Source organism: Neolamprologus multifasciatus, chromosome 7 (assembly GCF_963576455.1).
Source record: "Neolamprologus multifasciatus chromosome 7, fNeoMul1.2, whole genome shotgun sequence".
NCBI classification, from domain to species: Eukaryota; Metazoa; Chordata; class Actinopteri; order Cichliformes; family Cichlidae; genus Neolamprologus; species Neolamprologus multifasciatus.
The window spans coordinates 49,656,793-49,680,205 of record NC_140445.1 but is presented as its reverse complement, the minus strand read 5'-3'; the positions used below and the strand labels follow the sequence as shown (position 1 = coordinate 49,680,205).

General features: G+C 39.7%; 1 protein-coding gene across 1 annotated transcript in view; it reads right to left on the bottom strand.

Moving 5' to 3' along the window:
- nell2a (neural EGFL like 2a) overlaps positions 1-23,413 on the bottom strand; it is an 86,296-nt gene that overhangs the window by 42,872 nt on the left and 20,011 nt on the right. The window contains 3 exon segments of the mRNA XM_085164958.1: positions 17,195-17,323; positions 17,861-17,966; positions 19,512-19,603. Of these exon segments, the coding sequence (XP_085021084.1) occupies positions 17,195-17,323; positions 17,861-17,966; positions 19,512-19,603 (327 nt within the window).

Here is a 23,413-nt window from a genome sequence, read left to right as displayed (position 1 = left end):
ATGATCCATCTTAATGGCTGACATTTAACTTCAAATATCTGCTCTGCCATCAACTCTTGGGCTCTGTGTGGCTTTGTTATGTCTGGCTATACATATTATTTGCATTTATCTTTGTTTATTCTTGTTTATTTATTGAATATATATTTGCCATTTTGCTATGTCTCTCTATTTTCTAGTCTCAAATAAAGGTTAGAGTTTTTCACTGCAACTCAAGATTGCATGATTTTTATTACCTATGCAATTACAAAATTAAATTAAATCTTTAAAATACAGCATGTCTCAATGGGGGTGGATCATGCTGGATATGTACTGATCCACTGATATGGAGGGGTAATGTGTTAGTGTTAAATATCAACTTTGTACTTGCATGAATGCTCCTAATGAGACAGCGGATTGTGTTCTGGGGGATCTCCTCCAAAATGTAGACCAGGGCATCACCGAGCTCCTGGACAGCCTGAGGTGCAACTTCATAATGTCCCAGATGTGAACAATTGGATTTAGGTCAGGCAAGCATGGGAACCAGTAATGCAGGGGTGGGGAACTCCAGGCCTCGAGTGCCGGTGTCCTGCAGGTTTTAGATGTGTCCTTGATCCAACACAGCTGATTCAAATGGCTAAATGACCTCCTTAATATGTCTTGAAGTTCTCCAGAGGCTTGGTGAACAACTAATCATTTGATTCAGGTGTGTTGTACCAGGGTGAGATCTAAAACCTGCAGGACACCTGCCCTCAAGGCCTGGAGTTGCCCACTGCTGCAGTAATGGGTATCAGTTCCTGCCTTCTGTATATACTCTCGTGAGCAGCGTTGGGTCCAAGGATTACATCCCAATACCTAATGGCAGTCAGGTGCTTTTGCCTAGACTGTTAAGGTCTTGGCTAAGCCTCCCCAGATCATCTTAGACCCACAACCCAACTGGTCATGCTAAATGATGTTACAGGCAGCATAACATGGCTCCATGGTATGTCACACGTGCTCAGGGTGAACCTGCGTTCACCTGTGATAAGCACAGGGCACCAGTGGTGGACCTGCCAATTGTGGTATTCTATGGACCCTCTACAGCCCTGTCCAGCTCTCCTAGAGTAATAGCTTGTCTCCTGAAATCTCCTGTATCCTCCTGAGACTGTGCTGGATGACACAGCAAACCTTCTGACAATGGCACGTACTGATATGCCATCCTGGAGGATACTCTGGACTACCTGTGCAAATCTGTAGGCTCCAGGCATCACTTCATGCAGCCAGTAGTGACACTGACCCTAGCCAACTCCAAAAACGAGTTTAAAAAAAAAACAGTCAGAAAAGATGAGGAGGGGAAAAATGTCAGCGGCCTCCACCTGTAAACCATTCCCATTTTGGGGGGTATCTCATTATTGCACCTCTAGTGCACCTTTTGTTCATCTCATTATTAAAAAAGCAGCTGAAACTGATTAACACCCCCTGGCCAGATCAGTATTATATAATTCATCATAACCAGTGCAACAGGATTATTAGGTGGGGTTTTTTTTTTCTTCAAAACTGAAATGCAACAGTAGACGTGGACGTTTAATAGCGTCCTCTCTAAGACTACCCCTGGGTGGAGGAGATTCCTTTAAAAAGCTGCTCAGAAGTATCACTGTGGGATTAGGACATCCAAGTCTTACTCTATCATATGGTCAGTAATACAAAGACCACTTTAGCCTTGGGCATCTGTTATTCCAAGCAGGAAAGGCTTCTTAGCGTTTGGAAGACATTTTCTCATGAGAGCAATAGCACATACTGACATAATTTAAGAAGATACATTTTTCCATAAGGAATGAAAAACAATCATTCCACTGATCCTCATTTACACACAAATGTTTGTGCGTATGGGGTAGAGTATGACGACTTGAGAGCTATTTTTGAGTTAGGTTGACTTAAAGCTGATGTTATCTTTTATGACCGCAGTCAGCTGGCTATCTTGGAAGATGACGTCCAAGCTTTTATTTGTCAGCCATTTATCTAAATAGAAAGCACTGATTCATCCATTCAGCTCTCTGGAACTCTAGCTACTCTGTCTTAGTTAGATGTGTAAACAATTATTCCCTAACATGTTACCATGACAACTTCATTAACCAATGCCGTGGTTTTGTTTTTGGCGGCTTTATGCTTCATGATAATTAATAGAAGAAACTTTGCTAGTGCAGCTTCAAGATCATAATTTATTAGATTGTCCTTTGTTTTTCCTTCTCACTCTCATGATTCCAATTTTGGATCCATATTAGCTGTTGCTAAGGCAACAGCTATTCCTGGGTTCTAAACTGCATGCCAAACCTTCAGACAGAAGATGCAAAATACTGCCAGGGTAAACAAAATAATCTAGATAATGTGATGCAATCAAATGCAATTCAGTCAAACTGAACAAACTCAGCCATGTTACATCCATCAGGGCTTTATTTCTACTGACAATACAGGTCAATTGAAAACAATTTATGAGAGACAAGTTCTATAGTTCTTGACATTACCAATTTATTATTAATTCTGTGTATTCAGTGTCTATAAGTGAGCAAAAGGATACAAAACCGCTGAATATGTTCTGTGCCAGATGCTGTAGCGAAGAGCACTTCAAATTGAATTTCAATAGATTTGCATTGGCATTCACTCAGCTTGCGTGTCCTTGGGTAGCGCACCGCCCACACCCCGCAAAATAAGAGCTCAACACCTGCCTACAACTGTCGCATTCACATTTACTTGGTGTTCTTCCTTTCACAATTCCATCAATACTTGCTGCCTTAAGCTATTCAGAGGCTTCCCAGATAAATAAAGCAAGAAGACAATCACAAACCACCTATGAAGGTGCATGCGTCCTTCACTATATGGATGGAGGCCAAACCTTTACTAGCTCTGAAAGAAAAAGGAAAACAAAGGGAAGTGATGAAGGCAGGAAGAAAATGGAAAGCAAAAGAGAAGGTGCAGATAAAAGGGCAGGTTAGTAGAAGAACTGGATTAGAAACAAAGGTACAAGAAGCTATAATGCAGAGCCGATGAGATGAGACAGATAGAGACAAAGAGCAAACGACTGAGATTGAGAAGTGAGAGAGATAAAGATGGTTGGAAGAAAAGGGCGGGTAAACCTGTAGAATAAACATACAGAGTGAGAAAGTTAAAAAAAAAAGTTGTGAAATGGTGTAGTGTGTCTTAGAGAGTGAACAATTGAGACTTTAGATGGCAGAGAAACAGAACTGGAGGGAAGGCACCAAAAGATATTAACTGAAGAGGCAGTGGAAGAAAAATTCAGTGTGTTCACTATTGCAGCAGTAACCTTGAGCACAGATCTGGTGACAGCTTCCCACTTTCTGATTGGCCGTCCATAGTGCAGCTTTGATTTAGAGCCTATTAAGTATAACCATCCATCCTGCCCCTGGTGACAGCAGTTACGTATGTTAAAACAATATGTTAGGGGGTGAGATGATGAGGGGCATAGTGTGACTGCGTGGGGGAGAGAAACCATCTCCATTAATGCACTCCATTTTCTTGATTGGCTTGTCACATGGACATACGTGATGCACTAGGCAAAGAAGGTTGGCCAGGAGTCAGCTGCAGCCTTTATCACTGAACGGAGTGCTCGGGGTCAATCTGTTGCCACACAGCGACTGATGGCTCGAAAGTGGCTGTGCTTTCTTTTTTTTTAATCTTTGTATATTCATGCATAACAACTGAATCAATCATAGTCATATCTGAGGAGAAGGAATAGATTTGCATTATCTAGACAACAAACATATCTCCCATGCTTAGAGAAGGATGTGTCTTTTACTTCCTGCTGCCACACAATGAGATAATGTGCAAGTCACTTATTTAGGAAAATATGAACATTAAAAAGATACAAAATGTTTTTTGAGTAATATTTGTGCCAGCAAAAAGCAGCAAAATCACCCTGATTGAAGGGTATGTATATATACTGTGACAATATTTATTATGTATATTATGCATCACCAAAATTCAAAATAATGACTTAAGGATGTAAGTAATGGCTGTAAGCTGAAGCTGCAGACATGTGTAAACATTTGGTTTCAGAGAGCTTCTTCTTTACTGTTGATCGACAATATATGATGGCTTAAAGAGAAGATGTGTTTTATACAGTCACCACAGACACAGCACTCTGGGTCTGCAGCTCAAACCTTTTGTTTGTGAGAGGAAGCCAATCAGGAAAAAAAGATGGCTTAAAAGGAGCTAAAAAAAAAAAGCTTGTTTCAGACGATCAATAAACTAAGGGGCTGCACCAAAGCTCACTATAAGGTAAATGTGGATTATTTTGAACTGTGAATCATGCAAAGCTACTCTAGTAGAGTCTAATGTCATGATGTGAAGGTGTGTGTGAAGGGGTTGTGACTAAAGTGCACGTGGTTGATGAGAAAGGCTGGGATGAGTGATTGACTTTTCAAAATGCAACTACTATCTCAGTAAAAGATGATGCCTGTGTACCCAAACTTTATATATGTTTATATAAATATAAATGCATTCCAATGCAACTTTCATTTGCATAATGATACCACAAACCTGCTTACTAAGTGCTGTTGTGTTGACATTTAAATATTCCCTCTACTGCTAAGTGATAGCACAACCACAGTTTGTAAATAGGAAATAGCAACCTATCCCTGCTCGCTTGCATAGCATGTAGTTTTTAATAGGGACTACTGTCACAATCTGTGCTTCAAACTGCAGTATAATCAAGATGTAGGAATAGGGAGATAACAATGCTATTTCCTTTGGACATCCAACAAAGGAACCCCATTTCTGTCCCACTCCACTAGGAACTCTTTTCCTCTCCCACTCTTTCTCTTTCTTTTTTGTGTTTTTCATCTGTTCATTCCTTCCTCTAACCAGCTCACTTACTCACGCAGATGGTTTCCAATAAACAGCAGAGGAGCCAGGCTTGCCAAGATGTTGTCTGATATTTCTCAGTAGCCAGTTCCTTTCAAATGTACTACAGTGAAAAGAAAAACCGCTATAGACAACAAGCTGTCCCTGCTGGCCAATCTGTGTTCCACTCAGCAGATTACCTCCACTGTTGGCCTCGGTTGGAGAATGTTATAAAAGGCCTGTTTTAGTGTGGGGGGAGTCTCTGTGCATTGTGATGCTGCAAGTTGTATTGGAAGGTGAGCCTGGGAAAAACTACTCAAGAAACTAATTTACTCGAAATAAAGTACTTTTTTGAAAGTGAGGTGAGGTGCTTATAAACCTGTCTGGTTTTTAACTTTTCCAATCTTTAGGGACAATTACTTGCTTTCATTTACACCCGTAGGGAAATCAGAGTGAGAAAGAACAACAGTCAAATGCGTTTCTTGGAAATGGAACAAAGATGATTCGTTTCTGAGCCGGTACCTAAAGATGAACTACAGATCAGCAGAAAACTGTTTTCAGCACATTTTCAACTTGCCAATTTGGACAATCACTCCTAAACAAGCCGGCCTGAAAACACCCAAAACAAATATGCAAAACGTCACTGTCAATTTGGGTAGGAGCGGGAGCCAATTAAGAAGACGGAGTGGAGAGAATACCATTAGGAGGCAACAAGAGTATAAATCATTCTGAGAGTGCAGTTGTCTAAATATCAGACACACTGTAATCAATCACTGTAAACACTTAGAAGCCTACCTGTTTGGGAAGAGCCTCGCTGCAAGTAGAGTTGCCAGAAGGTGTGTGTGTTAGACCATGTGCTTTTGTTCTCTTGTCAGTTTATGCACACAATCTACATCATTCAACAGCAACTTAGAATTTCCACCTGGGAATAAAGATTCATCCAATTTTGCAACAATCCTTGAACCTGCAAACATCTAACAGGCTTGAAGTGCACGTAGGCGTGTGTCAATAAAGTTATTTTAAACACGCACGTTACTCACTTCAATTTGGAATGACTCAAGTGAATGTCATGGACAAAACTGCCTTGTTTGTGTGCGGCAAGCCTGAATGGGGCTTTGGTCTCCATCAGGGCTGTCATTAATCTGGGAAGTGTTTTCAACCATGCGTAAATCGATCGAGCATCATCATCATCCATCACACGTCACTCTGTGACTATTTGTAGCCTGTAGGCCAGAGGTCTGAACAATCACTAACAAAGGAGCATTAACAGCTATCAGAGCTCTCTGGAAGGCTGATCGGAAGATCATGCTTAGTTTTGAAACATGTGTTGCTGCGTACTGAGTTTTGCTTTGTTCCTGGGTTTGCATTTCAATGCAGAGCTTTGGTTGTATCGAGAGCTACATGAGGATCTTTGTAGAATAGTTTTGATTTTATCTGGAATAGGGAACTCTAAAGTTATTCTAAGATGTGGCAGTTTATTGACTTGCTTTTAAAATGTGCATACAGTACCTAGTAATTACTTAGTGGGATGCATGAAAATAGCTTGGGTGGTTACTCAGCTTTAAAAGAGTTCCCTCTACTCTAACAGCCCCAATTTTAAATATTTTGACTCTTCACTGAAATCAAAGTAACCGTAATGCATTGATAAAAAGTAGAGCTGAGTGTGATCCCATCTGGAAAAGAACCACAGAGGAGTGATCTCCCATGTGACATTTAAAGGGCAGCGGGTGAGTTTGTTGAGATACTGTTATTTACACAGGAGGGAACTATCTCAGTGATTGTGGTACCGTCTGTTGTGGGTGACATTTCGGCAGGGTCACAGAGGTAAACACACATGACCAGTCAGGGTGTGTATATGTTTCCCTGCGTGTGCATGTGTGCCAGTCATCAAAGTGCATGGGGGTCAGGGCCCTAGCAGGTGGGGAGCCCAAAGGCTCAGGGCTCATCCCAGCAGTGATTGGGTTTTGGAGCAGGCTGTGCTCTTCAGTCAGTGCCAATTAGCCTGCTGCCACCTTGTGACATTTTAAAAGACAGCTGCACCAATGGGATTGGTCTGCGCACAAACACAAGGCGTACTTCAACTATGTGCACACATACACACACAATCATGTCTTATGGGTGATAACACATTCTGCGTGCAAGTGGTCCAGTCCTTTTTAATCAATTATTAAAATTCTTGCTTTTGTTCTCTGCCCAACAGTCTCATTATCCTGTGGTTGCTTTATCATTTTTAAAAAATATGCATTAGGACATGTTATGTGCAATTTTGTTTTCCTTGCTGATTTTAATATTCTTAACAAAAAAATATCAAATTAGCACAAGCTAACTGGTAACATCAACGCTTTGCTTGTCGACAGCAAACTGACTGCTAAAATCTTTGAAAGGGTGAATCTGACTGAGAAACGGAGGACAATCAATCACAGGCTAGCCATGCACTAAATCATACCCTGCTTTATCATCTTTACTGTTTTGAAACAATGGAGAGCATCATTTATAAAACAAACATCATATTGTACTACATCAGATTTCAAATTATTGATGGAGACCATAAACTCATCGGGGAAATGTTTACTGCACTCATAAATCAGTTTTGAAGTAGGTTCCTTCTCTCATAGACTTCGATACAATAGGACTTCTTTTCACAACCATTGTTGTGGGATGGCAATTAGAGAGAGTGCGCGATTAAGGTGCTTCCACAGTGACTTCACTTTGTCATTTACAGTGGGGGGAAATAGTTATTCGATTCTCTGCTGAATTTGTAAGACTGCTCGCTCGCAGATAAACGAGATGTGTTGAATTTTCATTTGTGGTTTCATTTTAATGGTAAATGGTAAATGGACTGATTCTTATATAGCGCTTTTCTACTCTCCCGGAGTACTCAAAGCGCTCTATACAACATGCCACATTCACCCAGTCACACCCATTCTCACAAGCACTTTATCTATACTTAGTGCTTTTTCTAACTACATTCACGCACATTCATACTCCGATGGACGCATCGGAGAGCAACTTGGGGTTAGTATCTTGCCCAAGGATACTTGGCATGCAGACTGGAGGAGCCTGGGATCGAACCTCCAACCTTCCGATCAGTAGGTGACCTGCTCTACCTCCTGAGCTACAGCCACCCCAATGGAGAGAGACAGAATATCAACCAGAAATCCAGAAAAAAAGCGCATTGCATAAAAGTTACCAATTGATTTGCATGTCATTGAGTGGAATAATTAGGTGATTAATAAACAAAACATGACATAGTAATTAAACCTTTGTTGTCAAGTACAGCGGTTTCTTGTAGTTGATCACAAGGTTTGTACACAGTGGTTCTCGTCTAAAATTTTATGGTACGTGGCCCAAACCGTTATCACCTCAATGTGGTGAAGTCATCCTGTACCATTAGCAGAAAAACAGCCCGAAAGCATAATGTTTCCACCTCCGTGCTTGACTGTGGGGATGATGTTCCTTTGCTCCAAATGAGCATTTCTTTTCCTCCAAACACGGCGGGTCGAGTTGACACCAAAGGGCTTGACTGTGGTCTCATCTGCCCACAGGACTTTCTCCAAAGTCTTCTCTGTATTTGTGGAGTATAAGGAGTATGAGGACCGTGTGGGTGCTGAAAGATTTCATTCCATTACAATATAGTGTTGTTATTAACGGTGCTCTTGGTGACTGATGTCTCAACTGGCTTCAGATCATTACCCAGCTCCTCAGTATCCACCACCTTTCTCATGATCATCCTCACTCCATGAGGCAAGTTCTTACACTCCAGACTGAGTGCGATTGTTGTGGACTTTATATTTCTTTCATTTCCAAGTAATTGCAAATGAATGGGAGAAATTGGTTCTGTGGATGGGTGTTCTCTATACGTATAATGAGTTGAGATCTGGATTATCTGTAATTGATTGATTACTAGTAGACAATCTGTGGGAGTCCGAATTCTGTGGTTGTTGGGGATAAAATACTTTTTGACAGTCAATGAAATTTATAACCTTTATGTAATGTGTTTTTTCTGGATTTTTGTTTGTCTCTTTGCATTAAAATTAAATTACCATGAAATTTAGAAACTGTTAATTTTCCTCTCGGTATGTCCATCTTTTATATACAGTTGTTATATTTCCCTATTTACAATTGTAATTTGTTCAAGTACGTAATTAATGTTTATGTGTTGACATGCTTGTTTTCATATATGCTGTATCCTGTGTGCATTTAAGGACCAATTCACCCAAATATCACATATAATGTATTCAAATGTTATCTTCCAGACTATTGTTTCTCTTGTTTTTTTTCTCTAGCTGTAAAGTTGTATTGTACTTAGTGTCCAAAATATCACAAGAACAAACAAACAGATAGCTAGGGGAACAACTCCACACCTATTGCCTGTGAACCTAAATCCTGGCTTATATATCTATATTATTACTATTATTACTGCTCTAATTCCACATCAATAGTCAACATGTCCCACTCTTACAATGCATCATACTTTTGCTCTACATCATCCTTCTAAGATAAACAATCATTATCACAGCAAATATGTAATAATGCACAGATTATAGGAGTCCCGTGCACTCCAGATTAAGTTTACTTCAATGCACAGCTGTTTTAAGAATTTGCCTCTATTTTAAATATCCGTTACATTTGATCTAAATAACAAATTCAGGCTCAAAAAACAGACAAGCCAGACACTCAGAAGCATTGAGGCAAACACGTCACTAGTTTTGTTGATTTGTTTATAATGAAACACAGACTACTGCTATTCCGATACTTCTGTAGGTTTTCCGTGTCGTAAGCATTCCCAGTTAAATTCCATTCTCCAGCACCCTGCTGCAGTAGAGACAGAAATCTTAGAGGCTGATATCTTCATGGTTAGATACCTTTCATGTTGGGTGTTTTACTTTTAATTTGGATCAAATGACCCCATAACGCTTATATAGTTACCTCACTTCTTGTTGTACTATTTAACACTGGAGGTGCTTTTGTCTAAATGCGGTTCATTAAAGCATGATTAATTCAATAATGAGGCTGCGCCTGCACGTAACGCGAGTAAAGTGAGTTAATAAAACGCCACATTCTGCGATATTGTATGCACACAAAACCCCGTTGCATACTCCACTTCTTCATTTAACACAATATCGTTCCGTTTTTCACATTTCCCATATGATTGCAACAAAAAAAAATCAAACAGCTCTTATTTTTGCACAATTCTGACAGTGAATTTCTAAAGTAGGGCATTTCAAAAAGCAGACAACAATGGGAGATGTCTCTCTGCCTGCAGTCCTGTACAATGCTGAGATGAATAATGGCATTATCTCAACACGTTGAACTATACTGATTGTTCAATTTAGAGACAATCACACAGTCTGTCACTTCTCCACTGCTCGCCCCTCTGTCTAATTCTGTTCTAAACACATGCACGCATGTAGCAAAATAGGCCTTCAGCCTGACTGCTCTGTGAGAATAGGATGGAGAGAAAACTGGGCTCTTTTTCTGTTGGGGAACTCAGCACTCAAACACACAGACAAACACACACACATACATGCAACTTCACACACACCCACACAGACTTACACAAAGGCAGGGCTAGTATCCCCCTGAGTTTTCCCTACTGCTGTTTCTATGAAAAATTTACACAGAAGTGATCTCATCGGCTATTTTGAGCGCATCTCTGACCTAGGAATGTTTTAAAGAGCTAGTATCTGCTTCTGCTTTTAGTGATCTTTGGCGTTATGTTTGACATAACCCAAAAATATGTGTATGTGTACATATACATAAAGTCTTGAATGCTGTGTACCCATGCTTTTCTTTCTTTTATGTTTTTTTAATCTCCCTACTTTGTTCAATACAATAATTGGCTTAAAGTTTGAATTATAATCCCACCTACAAGTGTTGCTGCATTGACGCTCATTAAGAATTGAAAGCAGGTGGTTTCATTCATCTTTCTTTACATCTCATTGCAGCCACAAAATGGTGCATGAACACTAACATTCTTTTGTTGAACTGAGCATCACACACACACACACACACACACACACACACACACACACACACACACACACACACACACACTATCATATACTGTGTACAGAGACAGATGAAGAAAAAATCAATTGCTTTTGAGAGAACTCCATCATCATATTGAGTCAATTTCAGGTTTCTCTGTGCAGTCTTTGATGCAAAAACTAACCACAATCACGGCCATCCAATTTCATAGCAAGAGTCAGCCTGCTCTCGAGATGAATGGAGATGAATACTTGGGCCTGAAGTGTTGATGTTGGAGGCACAGGTCTGTCTGCTTGCACTCACTTTTACGCTGGTAATGACATGGGTGGCTACATCCTTATTTCTACAAGAATGAACTGCTGAAAACGTTCAAAGAGCTTGTGTGATAAACTTGCGATCAGTAAAGAGCAAAAGGAATCAAGCTGCAAACTTTTAACATGTTTTTGAGTCTTTCAATTCACACTACTACAATACTGTTTCAGCTTAAGTGACACTGTTATGCTGGTTATCTTGTTGGATATATTTTTAGGAAAATGGGATATTTCTTGTATTTCCTTCCTAAAAACAATCACTAATTACAAATATCTGTAACTACATCTGTTGTGTAGCGAGCTAGCAGCTGTACTGTTGAATTAAGGTAAAACACCTTAAGGTAACTGTTGTTGTGATTTAGCACTAAATAAATAAAATTCAATTGAATTGAAATGAATTAAAAACCTGCTGGGATATTTACACTGCATGTGTATGCTTCCCAGATTTATTTATGTATAATAATGCATTGTGCATCCTATAAGAACTTAATGTTGTGCTTTTATAGGTGATACTTTGTTGTTACATTGAATACTCTGTATAAAAGATGCACTGATAAGTTATTCAGATGGGACATCAATCTGATCCGAACTTGAAATGCCACGCTGAGTGTCAGTGACAGCAGACACGATCGATCCAATTCAATTTTATTTTGGTCTGTGTTTACAACTCACTACATTACCTGTGGTGGACTGTTTGCTAGCAGGAAACCTAACATTCCACAAAGAAAGCTAACAGGAAAGGGTCAGTAAATATCACAGGCAGTCAGCCAGGTTATGGTAGTCTTGAATGCTTGAACTGAAGCCAACCGAGCTTCACTTTAGGATCATAAACACGTTTCTCTCTTATCCGTGAGGGTTCTTCGGTTCTAAAAGCTGATGGGGAATAGCAGGTATTTAACCTCCAGTGGGGGGTTGTCACTTGAGGTGGCCCTGAGAGCGGTTGACCCACCCTGTTATCATGCGAGTCGTAAGGGTCACATGATCTGAGGGGCTTCTTAGAACTGAAGAAGTCCCTCGGATGAGAGGTGAAACCCGTTCGTGTACCTAAAAGAAAGCTCAGTTTCCATCAATTCAAAGTCTTAAGATGGTCAGCGCAGATATTTTATGCCTATAACACTAACACCCCTGTATGCTTGCAAGAGTTTTCCTGCTTTTATAATATTGTTACTTCACATACTTCTTGTGTGGACAACAGAGATGGGCAGTAACACGTTACTGTAATCTGATTACTTTTTTCGAGTAACGAGTAAAGTAAGGGATTACTATTGCAAAAACGGTAATTAGATTACTGTTACCTTCCCGTAAGCACATTGCGTTACTAAAACCGTGATTTTCTTGCGAGAGTGTCTCATGACAATGACGTAAGCGAGTGCCACGTTTGTGGCAACAGCTGTGTGCAGATCAATGATAATATATTGAGTGCGGGAGAGAGTATGAGCATGCAGCGTTTAAAGCGTGGAAGTACTGACCTTACTTTGAGTTTGATTCCATAAAAAGTAACAAAAGCATTAGCATCTGCTGTTCACTGAGTGGGAAGAAAACTTCTTTTTACAGCGAAAAAAACCCCTTAACTTCCGAGCAAGAACCGTGTGCGCTACCACGTAATGGGAAACTCACAGAGAAACTCGCGGATTCTTCCACTGACCGCTGCGGCACACCTGCACCAGGGCAAACCTCCGCCTACGCCACTCCTGCTTTACATGTGAAAATAGAGCCACAGGACCGCTAGTCTTTGATGTTATTTATTTTCTGCTGTGTTTTACTGGCATCTATTTGAAAGAGTGAGTGTAAACACAAAAAAATATCTTATTTTATGTGCTGGAATGTGCAGAAAATAGGTTTAAATGTTAAACAAATTTCTTCCAGTCAGATAATGGTGCACATAACTAAATTTTTGCTTGATGCATAAAGTTAAAAGATTAAAACTAATAAAACAAGTTTTAAAAAGAGACTTTTCCATTTGATTACATTTTGTATGATGGATTATGCAGAAAAAGTAGAATTGGGCTGAAAGATCTATCGCTTTATCACCTATTCAGGTTGTAAATCGTGTTTTTAAAAAGTAACTAAGTAATTAATTACTTTTGAAAATAAGTAATCAGTAAACTAATGGGATTACTTTTTTGGGGAAGTAATCAGTAATTAGTTACTGATTAATTTTTTCAAGTAACTTGACCAACACTGGTGGACAGTAGTCAGTTTTATAAATTATGGTCCCATTTGGAGTAAATTAGCCAATAAAGAAGGCTATGCTTTACAGCACAGCTACCTGGTAAATGCCATTTCACTACCATGCTGCTGTGCAGTGTCTATCAACCAGATCCACTCCTCACTTGGAACGTCTACTTAAAAAATACAAATATGAAGGCAACCAAAAAGCTCAACATGAGCCTTCAAAACAGGGGTTTAGATAAGTTTAATGTAACTAATTCAACAGAAAGTTTAAATTCAGTCTACTTGTTATTATACAAAATCCTTTGCTTCAGTCTGACTCACAATCTTCCTGATGTACTGCCTACAATATAAGCAATATTTTCAAGGTAATGGTTTAGGTATAGCATTTTAAATTCCTTTCTCCTGTTAAGAAGCTGTACAATGTTTCATATTGTATAACTAATGTTTAGTAAGTAGCAAGTACTTCCACCACTGTGGGATTTATTACTGGGTAAGTGTAAACAAACACACAACAGCAATAATGTTTAAGAAAACAAATTATTTAGCACTGTGCTAAATTATTCCTGTTGCACATTTGTTTACACTTACCTTTTGTGACACTGGTTCCAGCTCAGCAACGGCGCTGCCGTTAATGTTCATTATTGTCCACCATTGTCTTAATGTTGTTTTCAAGGACATCATGGAGATACACTGCTATGGTGGATGAGGGTTGCATTTACTATTTGATTACAACCTGCAACCCACAGCATTACTCCTCATTAACTTAAGTCAGATAGTATCTGTAATTATGCAGATTCCCTCTGACTAATTACCTGGACAACTGCTCATACCATTAAATTAATGTGCGATCCACTACTACTCAATCATTTAACACCCTGGTTACAATTAAAAAAAAATAAAATAAGAAGCCTGTCTTCTTATGTGACACTTGAGCCACATCTTGATTACATTAGAGAGAGAGCGATGACTGTAGGCATGAACTCACGGACTGAGGGTCTAAAACTGCACAGACACAATAAAAAAAAGAAAGATCAAGAAGGCTGAATATTGACAGGGCAGCTGTCGGGGTCAAAAGCAGATGAATCTAAATAACTTTGATACCCTGTTTGCTCATTAATGCCAGAGATACACAGGGGTAGCAGTTATTACATGATGTTTGCTACATTTTTTAGTACAGGATAGCATTGGAGATGATAAAGTTATCATTTTTTAACAACGCATCTGGTAAGATTCCACCAAGATGGCAGATGAGAAATTCATCTGAAGCGCCATCAGTTTCTAGGGTGAACGTTTGAACTCTGTGAGCAGGTTTTTCATAGCTTCCCCATCAACATAAAATGACCTGCTCAATGAGGTGGAGACAATGTTTTTCAGTCGGGCAATTTAAAAGTGTGGGGCGTTCAAAAGGCAATAAAGCAAAACAGTGTCTCTTTGTGTAAAGGAAGAGCGCTGATATAATTAATCCCATTGTGTTTGACTTAAAAGCGCAGAAAGGCAGCAGACTTGTGAACCTTTGCAGGCATTTAGTAATACATGACCTCAGTGATGAGCGATCTGATGGCCAACAGAGAGACCAATAACATATGCACACATACAAACTCTGAGCTTGTTTTTATATCAGAAATTAATCTACTGACTAAGAAGACAAACACAAGGGTCTCAAATTGCATTATGAAAAGCAGTTATTGTTGATGTGGACACAGATAATGAGAGGATTACATTTCCCATCACAACAGGATTATGTGGAAAAAAAGACCATGAATTCAACTAAGAGGTTTATGGGAAAATATTTTGAAAATGCTTCCATGTGTTTCCATTTTTTAGGTAAAAAATACAAAAAGCTGACTCTGATGAAAGCCAGGCTGTGTGAGAGAAAAGAATAGAATAGAATAGAAGAGCCCTTTATTGTCATTGTAGATGAAATTGTGGAAATCTACCTTCTGTTAACAATGACAACAAACACTACGAATCAGGCACTGCTGGGATTTGAACCCAGGAGCTCCTGTTTACAAGACAGACACTTTAACCAACTAAGCATAAAACCAGCAAAGTATAACATTTAAATAGAATGCAGTCATTTGCAAATTATTTAACTCTCCTAGGTTTCGGGGCCTAATTTGTAGTTTTTGTTTTTTCATAATGTGCTTTTGTCTGCAGAGGCACCTTTATCTGATTTACAATATGCATGACCTGTAGATTATTTAGCAACTGTTTGTCCTATACAAGGCACAGTTCGGTTCTGATGAGATGTTATTGCTAAGAGGTTTAGCAAAGCTGTCCTTGAATAAGACATCATCTTGATGGCAACATACAGTATGCTGCTCCAAAACCTGCCTCATCATTTGCATCAATGGGAAGTTACTCATATTTATGGACCTCACACTATCATCAATACTGTACAGAATGGTTTCTCTGCCATTTATGCATCAAAACGCACGCAGAGTCCATGATTTTGATTTTGCAAGCAACTATTTGCTGTAGCTGTTTGATGGCAATGTTTTTTTGCTCCTGAAGGCAGTGAAATGACTTCAGCTAGAGAATCAGTCTGTTTTTAATGCGGTGCTACCTGAGGGCACAAAGATTATGGCCATTTAGAACTGGTTTCTACTTGTTCCCTGTACAGCACTTTCTCCAGATTCCCTGAATCCTTTAATGACATCATGCAACCCGAGGATAAAAACCTCAAATTCTCTTATTTTAAGACTGAGAAACATTATTTTTAAGTTATTCTATGTTCACCTATTTTCCCAATTAGTCGTTCACAGTGCTGAATCCTTCTTCATCTTTTTAGTCTTTTGTTCTCTCAGTCTGACACATGTTGTCAGCATCAAAACAATTTTACATTCGACTAGTATTTATGGTTTTAATGATTTGCGTAAATAGTTGTATTCTCTTTTTATTTACAGCTTCCAAACATTTTTGGGTACAGAGTGGGGGTTAACCTTTTGAATGAGATTCAGTCAAGCTAGGAAACTAATAACCTGCTGCTTAGTAAAATAAAAACTATAAACATTTAGTAACGGTGACCTAATGTTTTGGATTCTTTGTGCTGGATTATCTTGCCTGAGGCAAATTTTGTTCAGTTCGTTTTATAATTCTCCAGACTGAAAAGCATAAACACTCTTTTGGAAGCTGGAAAATAAGCTGTCACACTGACTGTAAGATGACCTCTGCAGAAGTAAAAGAAAAATCTTGGCTATTATTATGTTGGCATGTCTAAAGGAAGGAAATGATTCATATAAAACATTATAAAAATGCTGTATTACTTTTGGAGCACTGAACAAGTGAATGAATACATCAAAAATAAGAAAGGTAAGAGAGAATAAAGAGACTTATATCCAGTATATCCTTTGATCAGCACGTCCTCATTTTCCACCTCGCTGCAAATGTCATCTCTAAAGCGCTTTGTCCCTTAGACTTTTCCGTCTCTTGTTAGTCTGTTGGTCCTGTTGGGTACACATATCTGTGTGCACAGCTATTCCTCTCCAGCCTTAAACCCCTGTGGTTGGCACCACAACATAATATTGTCTCACCACGTATATCAAACTGTCTCTCCTCTCAGTCCCTGCCAGATCCCACCATCACCTCCAGAGTTAGCTGCTCCATTACTTCCAGGTCCAGTTTCTCCTGTTCTTTCTGTTGCCAATGTTAACTTTCCATTCTGCACATTATTCTTAATTTGACAGTCTACAGTGTACTTAGCTCCTCATCATGCTTTTCACCCGACATACACTGCTAACCCCGACCACCCCTTCTTCACTCCTCTGTCTCTAAACCCTCTCCCACTCAAGTTTTCTGCTTTTTAATAAATCTATAAAACATTCGCCTTTGTCTGGGCACTGCTTTTGGGAGCAGCTAGTTGCTAAACTTTAACACAGAGATTGTTATTCAGAACCATACTATACCTTCACAGTAGGCATTATCATCTCGCAGTGGGCGGAAGCCATCCTTACAAACACAGCAGTCTCCTGCCTCCAGGTTCACACAGTCAGAGTTCTCCATGCAGCCGTTGCCCTCTGAGCAGAAGTCATGACCTGCGGGAGGCAGGGAGGAAAAGGGTGAGACTCAGAGGATAGAAAAGGAGAGGAGTGACAGAGGCATACAGAGGCAGTCGAAAGGTTATATCATAGCTCCACACCTTTTTTTTCCCCTCCACAGTATCTTGTTTTTACTAGTATATGAGGGCAATACACTCAAATATGCTCTCTACATCTGACTTCACAGAAAACTATGCTGCACTATGAATGAGTAGGTAAAAATTTAAAGACCATACTTATTATTTTACAACTTTCAATTCAATTTTCACATGCACTTTTTAACTGCTGCAATTTATTTTAAAATAAAGGAGATCTTTCTTACAGAAAAGAACAGAAAAAACTACCCAATCACCTTGTAGAGAGAATTCATTTGAAAAAAGAAATGTGTAAATGTCATGCTGAATGACCTGAAATCAAATGTCAAAATCAAACAGTTAGCATATAAACATGCTCCAAAGGTGTGGAGGTTTCGTGCATTAACAGGTCTGAATTCTTGCATGTTTTTTGAAGTATAAGATCATGCTTCCTCAATACCTCTGCAGACTTTACAGCATCTGCCACTCAAAGCAATCTGCTCCGACTCTGGACAGTTGAGTTCGGGACAAGGCTCACTGGGGACCACTCGATGCATGGTCCTGTCCTGTGAAGAGAGGAGGCAAAATCCCTGTCAGCAACTTCTTAGGTGAACTCTGCCCCGTTCATTTCCTAAGGACCCAGAGGTAATTATAGAGGTAATTATTCATCCATTGTGTTTCCTCTTTCATGGCCCCACTCTCCCTGCTCCCTCTGTGTTCATTATAAGCCAATTACTCATTGGTCAATCACATTTGACCAAAAAAACTCATCAATACTGAAAAAACTACCCCAAAAAACTACCTGTGAAAAGGGAAAGAAGAAGGGGAAAGCACGCTCTTCTTCTCTTGTTATCCTCAGCAATTTACATCAGGATTTATGATGCATCTTTATTACACTAACAGTGAATCAATCTTCTAGATTATCCCTGCATGTGCGTTTAGTCAGAGTGTAAAACCTGATTATGAGGTTCTGTTTCCCTGCATGCCTTTGGCAGGCCAATGTGATGATCTCATCCTTGTACCTCCAACTGATGCCCTTTTAGATTCCAGATTGCCACAGATAGTTCGACAAAAACAACAGACCTCCTCTGTTAATTCCTAGTGGACAAATGTTTTCCTAAGGATAACCTTAAATCAGGAGGTTAAAAAGGCGTCCTTATAATATGCCATGATCTCGGCTCACGCACAGGTAAAGTTCTGGAACAAACTTCCCCCAAAAGTCTCCAAACAACTTTCCAAACAAGTCTTGCCATCTACTTCTGGCCACCCACCACCCAAAACTTGCACCCCCAACCCAACCCACCTCCCTCGCAGCCAGCAGGCAGACAGAAGATCAGAGACGTGACAAGCAGCTGTCAGGGGAAGCCTGCAGAAGTCTGCAGCAGTGGGCTGACTGACAGCACTTCTTTGATCTGCCTGTGACTGCCAGTCAGTTAACTGGGACTACAGATGGGCCAGGTGTGGGCAAGCAAGCCAGGCAGCTGTCTGAAACCGCAGATTCTAATGGAGCTTTGCAGAATTCATGGAGGAGCTGGATGATATGATAGAGCTGGGTGATTAAAAACTTCAAATCATTTTTCTGTGATTGACTGGGCCTGCCTGGAATAATGTCATCAAGCGAATTACTCCCAAAAGTGAGCAACCCACCCATCTGGTGCACCAGACAGACAAAAGCAAATACTTTGAATAATTGGGGAATGAATCTAATTTGGGACCACTGTGGTATCTGATGATTGGTACTGAAGAATAGATGTGGCATTCTCTGACTGACAGGTACACCTCCTTTTTACATTTTGGCCTCCAAATGTAAAATTGAGTAGTGGGATTCAGTCGTCTTTTCTTTTTTTTTTTTTGTAGGACAGCGACAAGACAGATCAATGAAATTGAGCTAAAGCGGACAAACTCACAAGATGGGGTATTGTATCCTGCCACAGTGGGTCACACTGCATAAGTATTTAGTAAGCTGTCATGCAGAGCAATATGGAAATTAGGAGACTTGAAGTGTTTAGGTCCATGAGTTAATGTGGGGTCTCTTTCTAAAAGACATTCTAAAGAGCCTTCTAAATGAAAATGGTTGCGTGCCTTTGTGCGTGTGTGCTGATATGACTTACCCTGCATTCAAACAGCAGGCACCTGCCAGCAGAGTCACGTACAGCTTTCTGATCTCCTTCCACCAGTTCTCTTCCACCAAATAAGCAGACAGCTGTTAGCAGACACATAAATGCACACAAAAAAATAATTAAATAAATAAATGGCGCAATGAACAAATAATAAACAATTATGCACATAAAAACACATTGCTTTTTAAAATCTGCAGTGGTTTATCATCTGCACAGGATAATAACCCTACATCTCCCTTTTTTAAATGGCTGTGACCTATTTTTAATTAATTAATGCAGGTCCAAAAAATGTGCTGGTGTAAGACATTTAGACAATATTTAATGATCACCAAAGAGTAGCAGAAATGTTAGCTGAACTGTGTGAAAGCCGTAGAATTACATGTGAGTAAAAAAAAAATACAAATGAAGAACGCAACAAAGCGCTTGCAGTTGCCGGGTTTGGAGATGGAAGGATGCGAACAATGATACCTTTCATTTCCAAACAGATAACAGCTCAATACTTATGATGCTTGAGTTTGAACAGCTGTTGAATACATTTTCATTATTTATTTATTTATTTATTTGCATATAAGTATTCAGATTCTATTGATAAGGTAGAGCAGCTAGCCTCATGCTACATGCAGATCAATGATCTCCACAGAGAGCAAAGCAGGGACGGCACTTTCTTATATGGTGTTATTGTAATCTATTGTAGTTAAAACAAAAAATAATTTTTATTAGCTTTTTAAAAATGTATCTGCATTTGTAAACAAGGACCACATAATAGGATAGTAAGTCTTTGCCTGGATGTCCACTGGACATGTGTGCTGGCTTAACCTATGGATAATATTTTTTTGAAGGGTTTCCCAGATTAATAAGTTAATAATGTCTTCAGCTACCAACCAGATGCGAAGAAAAACAAGATGGCCATAATTCATAAAACCTTAGATCGAACCTAATGATCAAAACTGTCTCTTCATATATACACTGATAAAAAAATAAAAATAAAGGGACACACTGAAAGCAACACTCAATATGAAAAAATCATGCTGTATACATGTATCTATAGTCATATGGACTGGGTAATGTGTTTGGAAGGACAGGATGCCACATCACTTGATGGAAATGAAAATCATCAACCTACAGAGGGCTGAATTCAAAGATACTCTGAAAATCAAATTGAAAAAATGATGCAGCAGGCTAGTCCATTTTGCTGAAATTTCAACCCAGAATAACTAGAATAGTATTGAGTGATTCGTGTGGCCCCTAATGTGTGTCTTCTATGTCTGACAATGTTCATCCTCCAGGAACTCCCTGCATATCCTCAGCACATGAGGCCAGGTATTGTTGTGCACCAGGAACGTCTGACATTGGTCCAAGGATTTTGTGCTGATACTAATGGTGGTCAGCCTGCCTAGCAAAGGTCTGTGCATACCTCCATGGATATGCCTCCCCAGATCATTATGGACCCACCAGGAAACCAGTCATGCTGAACCGTATTACAGGGAGCATAATGTTCTCCATGGCTTCTCCAGAACCTTTCATTTCCGGCACGTGTTCATCTGTGAAAAGCACTGAGCGCCAGTAGTGGACCTGCAAATTCTGATATTCTATGTCAAATGCCAACTGGACTCCATCATGCCAGGCAGCAAGCACAGGGCCCACTAGTGGACGTTGGGCACTCAGGCCACACTCATGAAGTCAGTTTCTGATTGTTTGGTCAGAGACATTCACACAGTGTGCTGCTGGAGCTCATTTTGTAGCTCTGGCGGTGCTCATCCTGTTCCTGCAGATACCAGTCCAGCTAATGGTTTAAGGATCTTTTACGGCCCTGTCCAGCTCTCCTCGAGTAACTACCCATCTCCTGAAATCTACTCCATGCTCTTGTAACTCTGCTGGGAGACACAGCGAACCTTCTGGCAATGGCACGTATTAATGTGTACTTGAATTTGTAGGATCCAGAAGTGCAAAAACTAGCAAAAGCACCAAAGTGGCATCTAACAGTAAACCCATTCCTGTTTTGTAAGTTGTCTAATTGTTGTACATCTGGTGCACCTCTTGTTAATTTCATTAACACCAAAGCAGCTGAAACTAATTAATACCCCCCCCCCCCTCCCCACACACACACACACACCCTGCTGCTACTTAACTAGCCAGTTTAATATCCCACAGGTTTAACTGACCTGATGCTATACTCTGATGAAAAAGTGTTCTTTTAATGTTTTGAGCAGTGTATATATTCTCTGACATCATACAAATGATTTAGTATGATGTGGGAAAATAATTAAAAGAGCCAAACAATCTGTCACAATATCACCCAAATTAGGGGTAACCACTTTTTCACCCCAGGAAGAACAGATGCTTCATTCTAGTTTGGAGCTTCTTATACGGCTTGAAAAGATTTGGGATCTGCATGTTCTCTGAAGAATTCCAATACAAATTTAATCTGAATTGTAAAATCGCATCATCATAACTAATTTACTAGACCCCACAACCAGTGGCTGAAATAATGAGGACAAAAGGCTCTTTAAAAAAAGGCCCATCAGAATTTTATAATCTGCTTACATCCTATCATGAGAGAGCTCACAGTTTAAGCTACACGCAAGGAACAACAATTCGGTTGCTGAAAACTAAGCAGAGGAAATCGGCATGTGTTGCAGGTGGTGAATACACTAAGAACTGGTCAATGCAAGCATGTGTAACTCCCACCAAGTTAAATCAATATAATTTAAAATAAAATAAAATGCACCACGCCTGTAAGCTAAATACACAGTTGATAAAGAGACACTATTTTTCTCCAGGCTGGCAGAGCAGAAAGATTCAAATATTTTGAAAAGAGGTCAGAGTGACATGTAAGAAAATTATCTCAAACAGAAATTGCACAAGCCCCGAGCTCATTTCTACTTGGTTTATATCCAGACAAACAAAATTACTTCAAAAAAAGGAAGCAAACATTATGACCCTTGTTTTTTAAATGCCACAAAGCTAACAGCATTGTTTTAGAAAATGACCAAATGTTACACACTAAAAAAGACAAATGATGTCAGAGATTCCATTTGAAATAATCATTTAAAGGGCAAGTAAGGAGTGTTAGAAATTGTTTAGGGGACCTTTCTTGAAATTCGTAGATGATGTGGATCTAACAGGAAGTTGATCTGAATTGCTGTTGTTTGTAAAGAATAGAGGCTCTTGTTCAGATTGTGAGGTTTTTTCTTGTTTCATCTGAAAAAGATTTGACTCATACTGTTCTCTTTTTGTAACTGCTGAACCCAAATCTGTGCGTCTCCGCTCAGCTGTGACCGCAAACACTAGTTAGATGTCAAGAGTTATTTAACAGTGCTGTTTAACGTGCATCACACACTCTGTCCTTATTATTTACACTTTTTTGTGAGACCTTTTTTTTAAAGCCCTCAGGTGAATACAGTTGAACCAAATCAAGCGTGTCAAACTCAATTAAGTAACAACAGAAGAAGTGATGGCATAATTAATATGCAGAGGGAGAAAGCACTCCTGAGTGCGGCACTGAGGAGAAGCCATTTCATGTAACTGGGGGTTCTTGGGGTGGTGGAGGTTAAAATAATCACATGGCCAGAAAGTGTGTGTTTGATGAGCAGTTGGGGTCAGACAGATTTAGTCTGATACAAGGGGGAGAAATGATTGACACTGGAGGTCAAGCCCTATCACAAAGCAGCATATCATAAAAGCGAAGACTTCTAAAACAGCCATTTGGCGCTCTACTTGACAGACAATCACACACAAAAAAATAGAGACTCAGAACTCCTCCCTGGAAGGCCCGGCGCTGTGAGATAAGCCTTTAATTTGGAGAGCAAATCATGTCTTTGTAGCAAGGAAACTTGCGGTACACTTCTCTCCAAAGCGGGAGCACGTGTAATTAGCTGTGTGTTTGTCTACCT